At 34.4% G+C, this 12,902-nt stretch overlaps 1 protein-coding gene across 1 annotated transcript in view; it reads right to left on the bottom strand.

The window, feature by feature from the left end:
- Positions 1–1,381: 1,381 nt before the first annotated feature.
- LOC306846064 (potassium/sodium hyperpolarization-activated cyclic nucleotide-gated channel 2-like) overlaps positions 1,382–12,902 on the bottom strand; it is a gene marked incomplete at both ends in the record, with an annotated part of 60,886 nt that continues 49,365 nt past the window's right edge. The window contains 4 exons of the mRNA XM_079379154.1: positions 1,382–2,304; positions 3,952–4,116; positions 9,103–9,343; positions 10,470–10,616. Coding sequence (XP_079235280.1) covers positions 1,382–2,304; positions 3,952–4,116; positions 9,103–9,343; positions 10,470–10,616 — 1,476 coding nt within the window. The remainder of the gene's footprint in view (positions 2,305–3,951; positions 4,117–9,102; positions 9,344–10,469; positions 10,617–12,902) is intronic.

The following is a 12,902-nucleotide window of genomic DNA, read 5'->3' as shown; positions in this document are numbered from 1 at the left end:
CTGTTTCCATCACTGAAACGTACAACTGCTGTAGACCCCCAAACATAAAGTGACAAATAATGTAACTTTAGAAAACGAGGACAAATTTCCTAATATATCGCGAAAGCTGCGCAACCTTATCCAGAACCTTAAAAGAAGAGGTTTTGAACATTCTCTTAATAACTCTGATAAACTGCTTATGCTGCGATATGAAGCTTTCCTATAAAAGGCAGGGCGGGAATATTGCAGAATTATATTGCATGTGCAGATCAACATGTATCACAAAAAACAGCATGATTATTTTGGTTTGCCTGCTAATTTAAACGACCCATTGCATTCAAGTCTCAACTCTCAGTGCAATCCCGAAGCAGTGAAGTATTGCCTTTATCGACACGTAAAAATGCAAGTATTACACTCCCGTTCGATCAAACAGTTTTATAAATTAAACAAGTAATAAGCATATGTGCACAAACACACGCACGCACACACAGACCATGTATATGGCTTCTAAACTCGGAATCAAGGCAGTTAAATAGAGGACGTTTTCGTTTGACTTGTTTTTCTCAGTTGACACAGACACAACCAAAACTTGTGTTCAAGCTCAACTTTGGTTTTCGAGCAAATACAATTTGTGTTTTCTATTAGAACTTATTTTTTCCCTTTTTTTACCTCTTTATTTACATTAAGATATAAGATCGACCAGCGGCCCATAATACTTAGGTTTTTTTTTTAATCGATATTTTACAACAAAGTGAAAGACAAGTAATTAGATTGCTACAAGTAGAGTTTATACAGAAAGAATGGAGATGTTCCAAAACACTTTCGCGAAGCGCCAAATCTCATCATTGTCATCTCTTGCGAGTCCCTGATTTTCTAGTCACCCGATTGCATTGTATGAACTCTACAGAAAACACCACAGTAACACACGACAGGATTTGTCCCTTTCACTTGAGACGATAAAGACAAATATATTAAGAGGCATCTGAAGCTGTACAGGGGCGGCACTAGCTACACTAGCGAGGCATCCGACCTCGTGAATCTATTCGTAGCGAAGACGTTAAATCTAGTAGCGGTAAAGGTGAGGTCACATTAGCGATATTTCAGCGAAATTCGTCAACAGCGTAGCGATGTATAAAGCACAAAACTCTCAAAACATGCAGCTTCATTGGTCAACGTGGTGAATTCAAAAGACCAACTGTGCGCGAAACTCCTGATCGTACGAATTTATATTGGAACGACTTAATTTTGACCGCAAAATTTCGGTAAATGTGACCACACCTTAAGTCTGTCTGAACGCCCTCCCTTTGGTTCCTATGAAAAGCCAACCTACGAGCGCGGGACTCAAGCAAAAAGAACGAACTGTGACTCACAAAAAGTATCGTAAAGAGTCTCAGAGTTCTCGTCAGAGGTTGGACGATAGCCGGGATCTGGCTGTGAAGTCCGTCTCGGGAAGGCTGACTATGGAATCTTTCTTACGTATAACTGAGTCCGGTCCCGCTACGGCAGGCGGAGTGCCTGTAGGGGGCGGCGTAGCCGTGGCTGCGGACGCCTGGTGAGGCAGCCCCATTCTCTGAAGAACTGCGCTCCGGACTCCAGAAGGCCCTGGGATGGCAGGATGGGGTGCTTGAGGTGGGCCGATCGATGTCGAGGAGACATGGGTCGACGGTGGCGGGCTGGGAGCGACGGGCGGAGCGCCATCTTGAGGCAGGGAGGGTTGGGAAGCAGACAGGGCTCTGGCGTCTTGGGTCAGGCTCCCTGTTTGTTGCAATGGTTGGGTTCCTTTGGGCCGTGTGGGACTGGGGACGTGCTGTTGGATGAGTGAGAGCTGAGATCCGGAGCGCGCGCCCATCGGGCCGCTCCCGTACTGGAAAGTTCGCCCGCCCGCCGCCGCTAGCGGGCTTTGAACCGGCGGACTGGCGATAGCGACACCAGCGAGTGCACCAAGCCCCAGCTGAGACTGCTGAGGAGAAACCACCACTGGGCTAGCAAGGCTTTGCACTACCTGGAACCGTCGCACCATCCGGGGCGACTGCATGGTGCTGGGACCCACCATCGGACCGAACTGGGGACAGAAGCTCATGGCCACCGCCTGCTGTAGAGTAGCAATGGCAGAGCTGCCGCCCTGCGACTGGCCATGCGGAGCAAAGATCCCGCCAGGGATGGAGGGCGTCATGGACATGGCGCGCGGGCGCTGCAGGTCGATCAGCTTCACCATCTCGCGGTCATACTTCACGATCTCTTGGATCATCTCGTTCTCGTGGTTGTTTAAGGTGCCGGAGTTTAAGTCGTGCTGCACTTTGTTCATTAGGATGGAATTCTTTTTTCCTGCAATGAGAGATAAATTGTCATTTTCCATGGGTACGGTACACGTTTTTGCATTCCATTAGCATAGCATGAAAAGTACAGAATTTTCCTATTCTGTACTTCAGAATTTTTTTTTTAAATACTAAAAACAATAAGGACCCTTTCTACAATATGGCAGGAGTACAGTATATAAAAATATACAAATATATTTTTGTACAGTATATAAAAATACAGTATATAAAAACAAATTTACAGAATTACAGTAAACTGTAAACAATTCTTTAAACAGATTTATTGTAAGAAAAATTATCAAATAAATACATTAACGTTTAAGTTTATTATTTTATAATTATGTTTTAATTTATAATGAAATAATTGATTAAATCATTTCATGTTGATATTAAAAATGAACAAAGTCAGAGTTTCTTGCCAATTATGTAAATTTCACATAATTATGTAGTATGTGGAATTTGCATTATTAGTAGAAGTAGTATTAGTAGTAGTAGTATTAATAATAATAATTATTATTATTAATAATAATTAATAATAAAACAACAACAATAGTATTATTATTATATTAAATACTAATACTACTGCTACTAATAATAATATCAATAATAATAATAGTAATAACAAAGCAACAACAATAATAATAATACAAATGATTATTATATTAATAAATAATAATAATAAAACAATTATCATCAACAACAACAAAGTAACAACAGCAATAATAATAATATTATTATTTTGTTCAAGTAAAACATTTGTTCAGAAAACACAATCACAATTTAGAAAAAAAATCCATTCAAATGGATACAACTTACAGACACATAAAAAGTAACAGAAAACTCACTATAGCACCTTTTAGTACTCTACTTCTTGATAAAAATTTAGATTTTTTTTTTTTTTTTTTTAAGTCTAGAGGAAAAATACAAATTTAATACAACTTGCTCTATAAACAAAAGGAATATTCAGGAGTCCTTTTAACAATAGGTATGGATCAGGATGGTTCACCAGTCTTCCAACAACCAGCTGGTCTATTAATGACATCATTTATTGAGTTTCTCTCATTTTTATATTTTTATCATATTTTTAACAGAGGTTCTTTAAACACGCATTTTGATGCATAACATGTCTGTGTGTATTTGGCATGCTAAAACCCTTCATGAGAAGTTGTTTTTAAGTTTATCCCTGTAAAAGCATTCATTCACCATAGCCATTAAACAACCGCCTTTTTTCTGCTGTGAATTTAAGACAGTCGGATTTCAAATCGCCTGCTGTGAGCAATTTTCTTGTTGTTATGCAGAATCCACAGGGTCTTTATTAAACACTATGATAGAGTTGAGCAATAAAAAACTTAACCTTTTACTTATTTATCCTATTTATTTCTTAAGTATCAGTCGGTTACCCTGTTAAAGGACTGTGCTACGATTCCACATTTCTGCTTTTAAACCACCCACCAGAACATTTACATTACAAGTTAATGGGACAAGTGCATTACTGTTACCAGCTTTTCTGTTGTTTTTTACAAGCTCAACAATCAATATTATGTCGACATAGAAGGCATCCATAAAGCTTAAGCTGTATTTAACCCTGAATAATCCTGTAAGGCATTAAAATGTTCACATTATTGTTCTTTGAGAAGGTGTTTCAGGTTTTGCTTACCCAAGCGGTCCAGTCGGTCAATGGCTACAGTCTCAAAAGCCCTCCTCATCATGGGATACTCCTCCAAAACCTCATTAAAATTGTCCACGGAGAGCGAATACAGACGACAGTAGGTCTCCGCTCGCACACTTGCCGTACGCCGGCCTCGTGTCAGCAGACAGATCTCTGACAGAGAGGAAAAAACACACACATCTAAGGTTCAAGAGCACCGGAATGATTAAAAAACATCTTGATATTGACGTTCATTTTGGGAAAGGAAATTTGTGACCTTTTCTAGATGCCAAGTGTTTTTAAATTGCTCGAAATCTGAAACCCTGAAGAGTCCTCCATTGAACAGGGTGTGAATTTAAATATCTGCCTGCGGAAACTAATTAAACTTTATCAGACTTCATTCAAAAGTATGTGATTTGAATGCTTATTACAAAGTGGTGAATATATTCCTGCTTTATTGAGCTCCCATGTCATAAAAATGAAGGGTGTAATTATTTCAGTGCTAAAATACTTTCCCGTATCCTATTTTAAATTGATATTCTGCTATAATTCACACCCCTTCTTGTCACTTTCTTTCTTCTGTGGAACTTGAAAAGATATTTTGAAGAACATTTGGGGCCGAAACGCATTGACTTTCATTGTATGAACAAAACCCCCCACAACATTTTCTTTTGTGTTTCACAGAAAAAAGATCATACAGGTTTGAAACTTTAAGTCTCTTTTGCTTAACAACGCTATGGAAGCCCACTTCTGCCACTGGGGAAAAAAATGGTATTGCAACTTTTTATCTCACAATTCTGGCTTTTTTTCTCAGAATAGCAAGACATAAAGTGAGTGAAGTGACATACTGCCAAGTATGGTGACCCATACTCGGAATTCGTGCTCTGCATTTAAGCCATCCAACGTGCACACACACAGCAGTGAACACACACACACACCGTGAACACACACCCGGAGCAGTGGGCAGCCATTTATGCTGCGGCGCCCGGGGAGCAGTTGGGGGTTCGGTGCCTTGCTCAAGGGCACCTCAGTCGTGGTATTGAGGGTGGAGAGAGCGCTGGACATTCACTCCCCCCACCTACAATCCCTGCCGGCCGGAGACTCGAACCCGCAACCTTTGGATTACGAGTCAGAATCTCTAACCATTAGGTCATGACTTCCCCGTTGCTTAAAATAAACTCACAATTGCAAGAAATAAAGTCGGAACTGTAAGATACAAACTCAGAATTCTAACTTGTTTCTTGCAATTATGATGTTTTTCTCTCAATTCTGACTTTTTTCTCAGAATTATAGAATTATAAAGTCAGAATTGTATAATATAAAGTCACAATTGCAAGACAAAAAGTCAAAATTGCGAGATATAAACTTGCAATTGTGAGAAAAAGTCAAACAATTGCAGTTTTTTTATTCAGCGGCAGAAACAGTCTTCCATACCAAGTCTGCCATTATTTGGGAAAAAAACAACAACAACAAAAAACACTAAAAACTGTAATATTGTGAAATATTATTACAATTTAAAATAACTGTTTTCTATTAGAATATAGTATATAGTATTAAATAAATTTTAAATTTATTTTAAAAAAAAAACATTAAAATCAGCATTAGAATGATTTCTGAAGGATCATGTGACACTGAAGACTGGAGTAATGATGCTGAAAATTCATCTTTGATCACATAAATAAATTACATTTTAAAATATATTACAATAGAAAGCAATTATTTTGAATAGTAATAATATTTTACAATATTACTGTTTTTTACTGTATTTTTTTATCAAATAAATGCAGCCTTGTTGAGCAGAGATTTTTCAAAAACATTAAAAAATCTTAATTATTCCAAACTTTTGACTGGTAACATATATGTATACATACACACACACACACACACACACACACGTCATACATATATTTATATATACGGCCTTGTTTCATTATATTTATCTTATATTATTATTATTTATATCATTATTTATATTTAGAAGAGCACACACAGGTTTCTTGGGATTAAATTCATCCCATATGATACTGAAACACAACTATGAAACATCTAGCTCCTCAGGATGGGAGAGAAATAACCCATAATAGCCTCCGAAGATGATAACGTCATTCATCGTACATGTTGTGCGTCATTCTGTGTATTAAGTCCTGACCCATCCATCAGGGTCCTCTGTGTGTTCGGTCCATTTCCCTGTCTGTGCCCCAAAATCAATCCAGAAAATCCAATTCACAACCTTGGAAGCCTCGGTTCATTTTAGAGAAATTCGTCATCTAGCGGCGTTCATCCGGAGCCGGGTCATTCATCAGACCAAAGGCAGTAAATTAAATCCACAATCACAGGTACAAACATAAAGGCGAAAACACACTTACACACACACCAGTGCAACACAAACAAAATTGCTAAAGGTTGAAAATTTTTTTTTTTTTATCCTTTTATTTGATAGGACAGTAGTTTTGACGTAGAAGAGAGAAAGGGGGGATTTGATCTGGAAAGTTGCACGAGCTGGGACTCGAACACGGGACACCCGAAGCGTAGTGATACTACATGTCGAATTAATACTTCTAATTAATATTATAGTATATAGAATTTGTTGTGCTGAGTTTATGGAAATCTAAAAAAATAAAATTGAAAATTGGAATTTTAAAAATTACTTTGCAATATGGTAATGACAATTTGGAGGGAAATGTGCTTACTTGTCCTGAAAATAATGTCAAAATATAAAGATCATCATCATTTTATATTTTATAGATCTATAATTTACATAAAGCATAAGGGTAAATTACATTAAATCTGTCAATAAAATATGATGAAAAATAAACATTTTTGCATTAATAAACTGACTGATAATGTGAATTTAGAGAAAAAATGTGCTTAATTGTCTAATGTCTAAATACAAATAAATATATATATTAATTGCTGTTTTATTTGATTGAGGTGACATTTCACATCCATTTGACATCTCTGTAATCTTACTGCATGATAACAATTGGTGTCTGTTTTTATTTCACCAAATGAATTTTAAAAGAAACACCTGATTTGAAGCGTGACTGAGAACTTCATTAAATCTTAGCTATGAAAACATCAGTACAGTTTTCCCGTGGTAATACTGAGACTGATCCTTCTACACACAGCATCAGGCGGCTTCTCTCTTTTCTTCCTTGATCTCAGGCAAGACACAAGACATCAGTTCGTCTTTGACCTTTCCAAGGTCACGTGCCGAGAGCCTCTTCCAGAGCCTCCTGCCGTCTGCAGCTGAGATCGGCTGACTCATGCGGATTTAAGGCTGCAGAGGGATCGTGTTCCTCTCCTCAGCATCACACACTCTCTCTAGATCTCTCCGTCAGCTCACAACCATCACAGTTCACTTTCCAGAGGATTCAGAGACTACTGCGACTTAAGAAGCAAATACTGTTTCCTAACACAGAGCAACGTGACACGTTTCAGCAATATGCAATCTATCCACACTAAAAACGAAAGTGCTTTCATTGGTTTTGAAATGTTTACTGGTTGGGCTTGTCACAAATAAACTAGGATGTGCTCTTAAGGCCCGTTCATATTAATGGTGTGGTCAACAGTGTTATTTTAATATCATTAAGATACTATTATATTTTAAACCAATTTATATTTTTATATATATATTTTTAAATTTTAGTCATTTTTATTAATTTGTGTAAAGTAATTTTTATTAAATAAATAACATTAGTTTGTTAATTTGTATTTATTTATTTATTACATTGTCTATATGTAATAAAGTTTTTCATAATATAGTTTTTTATACATTTTTATTTTAGTTTTATTACATTTATTTTTTATAAACAATTAAATATGTTTAAGGTTTTTAAGTGTTTTTTAATATTTTATTTCAGTTGAAGCTTATTTTATTTTAAGTAACATATATATATATATATATATATATATATATATATATATTATATACATATATAATTTTTTTATGTATTTTCAGGTTTAGTTTTAGCACATGATGTTAAATTAGATTAAGATGAGAAATGTTGCCTTGGCAACTAGCTGAAATTAAATTACAAATGTGAATAATTATAGTTTTTTGTTTTTTAAATACTTCACTTCAGTTGAAGTTTATTTTATTTAAAGTAACACAAATATTATTATTTTATTTAACATTTTTCATGGTTTTAGTTTTGGTTAATAACCCTGAAGATCATATTAGCAACATTTTTGTGTCATCAACAGACTTTAATTTTCACCCTCAAATTTTCAAAAATTTCTGTGTACAGTATCAAATTTTGAACCTTAAGAATGATAACAATAACTATAACCACCATTGTCTATAAGAGAATTGCAAGTTTACACTATATCTATAAAATGATGGCACGGAAGAAAGATATGTTTGAATCACATTCAGAGTTATTTTTTCCAGACGATAAATGTCAAACATCAACAGCCGATCAAAATCATCCGTCTGCAATTATGTGCACAGAAAATAATGGAAATGCACACTCAGAATAACAAAGTGCTGTGATGTCTGTCGTGAATATAGTAAAAGTTATGGTTATCGTTCTCAGTGTGAACGGGCCTTTAGTCTTCAGATGACACTGGAAAGCATATCATTTTAATATTAAAATCCTGTCTCTCATGTAATTTTGATGTTCAGAAACGACTAAGTAAACCACTTCATGAGTAAAAACTGGGGTGCATTCAAAGCATTGCTCTGTTTACTTGAACAGATTTGGACGGGAATAGCTTTCAGGCAGCTGATGGGGAAATGTTTGGGGGGGGGGATTATATTCAGTTTGGTGCAGCAAGAAATGACTAGACTTTACCTTTAAATATTTAGAAAATACAAGTAGTCTGTTAAATTATCTCAGAAACCGGCTGGAGAATAACAAGTGTTTAAATTTATACTTTTACATCACAGTGAGATCTAAATATCAAGGTCAGACCCGAACAGATGCAGAAGTAAAAGTATAAAATGTTGATTGCAAATATGAACGTGCCTTTAAAGTTCAATTCATTTGCCGTGGATATAATTAAGATACGTATAAAGTACTAAAATAGAAGAGGTCACACCATTTCTGGCTTAAATGACTTCAAATGTTATGGGGTTCAATAAGGATTTGAGCAGTTTAATTAAGTGATGGTTTAATTCCCATCTAATTTACGAGGTTAATTTGAGTGGCATCGTACCTCCGAAGTAGGAGCCGTCGGAAAGTTTCATGCCGACCGTTCCTTTGGTAATCACGTTCACCACGCCGTGCTGGATGAAGTACATCTTCTTGCCGATGGTTCCCTCTCGGACGATGTAATCGCCTGGTTGGAAGACCTCGAAACGGAGCTTCGTTAGCATGGCAGTAACAAAGTTGGGCTCGGCGTTGGCGAACAGAGGCATGGAGGCCACCAGCTTACGGCAGTTGAAGTTCACGATTTCCTGACGGTGGAGGAAACGGATGAATCACATGAAAACTGTCAAGTAATGTTTGGTAAATACATTTATTTAATATTATTTTAAAATATGCATTTATTTATTTAATATTATTTTAAAATATGTTAATAATAATAATTTGCAAATAAAAATAAATTTACTTGAAAACGTAATAATAATAATAATAACAATAAGTGAATAAATATTTATATAATATATTTATATAATATAGCATATTATAGCCTGGCATTTATTGCACTGCATTTAATTTATGCTTATATAAACAATAAAATGTACCTAATAATAATAATAATATTAATCATAAGATTAAGTAGAAGGATAATTTGCATAGAGAAAATTAAACTTATTATAGCCTAATATTTGTTGTAATTATTTTATTTATTTAGTAATAATAAAAAAAATTAATACTTATTATAGTAGATAATAGTGTACAGTATACAGTATATACTATGATATTTTAACATTTTTATTTTAATTTAATTCATGTTTATATAAGACAGAAAATTACCGGAAATTTTAATCTCAATGATAATAATAATAATTTACATGGAAAAAATTAAACTTATTATGTAACCTACTAATTTTTGTACTGAATTTCATTTATGCTTTATTTAACATAAAAAACTATTCATCTGAAAATCTAATAATAATAATAATAATCATCATCATTTGAACTGAAAAAACAAACAAACTATAAACTATAGTTATTATAGTATATTATAGCCTAATATTTGTTTCAATGCATATATAATTGTTGTAACTTAATATATAATTTGATTATGAGGTGAAATTTAACCCGGACATTTCTTGGTGCAATTCAGCTATAGCAGATCACATTAAAGCATAAACATCTATACATAAGTCGCTGAATGTTTGTTATAGGAGCTTTATGTTACATTAAATGCAGAGAAAGCTGGAAGGCATTCACAGAAGGGATTTAGCTGTTTACTGTGACACAAATGAGTTTGGAAGCCTTTCCCGCTTTAACGTGCTTTCATTGTTTTGGAAAGCTCTGCAACAACTGCAGGGCCTTCTGGGAGATTTTTTCCACAGATGTTTACAGACATAGACAGACCTTTGCAAACACACAGATAACCAAACACACACACACCTCTCTGAGCGGCTCGTTCAGCTCCTCTAGGATGCTTTCTTCATCAAACATCTTTCCCTGGTAACGGTGCTCATAGTAATCATGGATTTTCTGTCGGAAATCTGATGGAAGTTTGTGGAAGGACATGTACTGCTCCACTTGCTTGTACTGCAGAGACACAGACAGAAAGGGAAAGAAAATGAGGATGCACTTATGCCTAGTATCATGTCATACCAGTGTTATTATCATGAACTAAAACTGAAACTATTTGACATTTTTGTTAATTGAAATAAGGTTGAAATAAATTCAAATACACATTTATTTAATTAATTTAATTATTTATTTTCCAAGGCAACATTTCTAATTGTCATTTAGTTTTAAGTTGAATCACTACGGTTTCCGACACAATAAATAAATATAATAATTTAAAAAATAACAATAAATACAATTAAAGCTGAAAGTATGAAAAATAGAAGTTAATTCAAATATTAATAAAATCTGTAATAGTATATAAATAATGGTAAAATAACACTGCTTTAAACTTAAGAAAGACTGCCATTTCAAAGCAAGGCGCAAGTTCCACGGGACTTCAATACTAGCAAATTGACTTAACATCCAAAAAAACTGGCATCCTCTGGAGTATAAAACCGACGCGAGCCATGCCAAGGTTATTCAACACACACTGTAACAGCTGGTCAATGTCCAAGAAAAATGAGGCCAGGGGAGAACAAAGAAAAAAAATAAAATCATAACACAAATTACACAGTTCATCACTCTTGATGATTAACGGTTCTTTGATAATTTGTACTCTACTGCATATTTTGCCAAGTCCAGATCATTGTAGTCCAAAACATAGAGTACTCAAAAAATTAAATACACCTAAATTACTACTGATGAAGCATATATAATATACCAAACATAGCAATATATATACAATAAAATGATAATATACAAATAAAAATCAAGCTGTAATTGTCAAATTATTCCAAAAGTCTAAAAATATTATTAAACTGCATTCATTTAAAATTCATAAAATGCTATGAAATAGCAAAACAGAGGGTGAGTTATTCATAACATGTCATTTCCACCACGTAAGGCATGTTAATTTTAAATTGGAAATCTTCATTAAAGCACAGGGGGAAAAATCTCCCGTGAAAAGACCTAGTAAAATAGCTTTCAACAAGTTTACTTTCTAAAAGGCCCAAACAGGTTGTTGGAGAAACATCCATGTCAGCATAAAAACTTTCATGTTTTCTCTCATTGCTGTAATCCAGGTCCATGTTCTTCGAGCAATGTTCGACCCCCAAATCCCAGCCTCAGATCATTAGTTAACACTAACGAGCCAAGCATCCCTCAAGCTGTGTTATTTATGGAGACAGAGAGAGAACAGTAATGATGGAATGATTTAAGCAAAACAAAGAAAGCAGGTTCGAGTAGAGGCATTAGCATTGTAGTCGTGTGTGTTCCCTGTTGCGTGGCAGCTTCTGCTGACGCAGGCGTTTGTGAAGCACCTGTAAAGGTCCCTGAACCACTTGTGAGAATAATTGCCTGTGTGTTGAGCTTTATAAAAGGTCCCACTACTGCTCTCATTACACAATTTCATACGAACATGAAAGTGGCTGCATCTGTCAGCGCCAGCGCTCGGTCAACAGTGTTCAAAGATTGGTTTTAAAAGGAGGTCACATGAAAAACAGAACATTTTATTTGATCCTTTGAAATAACAAAGTTCAATAGATTCTAGATTTATAGAACTTCCAGAGTTTCAAAAATAACAATAATAATTTTCCCTGATATTTTAAAATGACAAAGTTCAGCGTACTAGATAAAAGTTCAGAAATTCCAAAATAATAAATAAACAATCAAACATTTTTTTCTTGATCTTTTGAAATAACAGAGTTCAAATGTACTACATTTTAGAATTTTAGAAAAAATCGATCAACAAAAAAAAAATCCTTGATATTTTGAAATAATAGAATTGAATGTACTAGACTGTAGAATTTTAGAATCTCTGTAGATTCAAAAATATTTGTAAAAAAATGGAATTTCACTTGGTCTTTTGAAACAACAGAATTAAATGTATTCGATTTTAGAATACTTCAGAACTTTCAGAGATTCAAAATAAATAGATTAAAAAACAGACAAATAACTAAATCAATCAATTATATTTGATCTTTTCAAATAATACTGGTCAATATACTATATTTTAAAATTTTACAACTTCCAGGGATTCAAAAAATGTCCTTGACCTCTTGAAATAACAGAGTTCAATGTACTAGATATTAGAAATTTAGAACCTCCAATAATTCAAAAAAAAAAAAAAAAAAAATTCATTGATTTTTATAATAAAAGAGTTGAATGTACTAGAATCTCCAGAGATTCAAAAATATGTAAAAAAAAAAAAATCTAATTTTGTAAAATCTAATTTTCTGGATGTTCTAAGTTAAATTTAGAACC

Source organism: Barbus barbus (assembly GCF_936440315.1).
Source record: "Barbus barbus genome assembly, chromosome: 26".
Lineage (NCBI taxonomy): Eukaryota > Metazoa > Chordata > Actinopteri > Cypriniformes > Cyprinidae > Barbus > Barbus barbus.
This window is presented reverse-complemented; position numbering and strand designations above follow the sequence as displayed.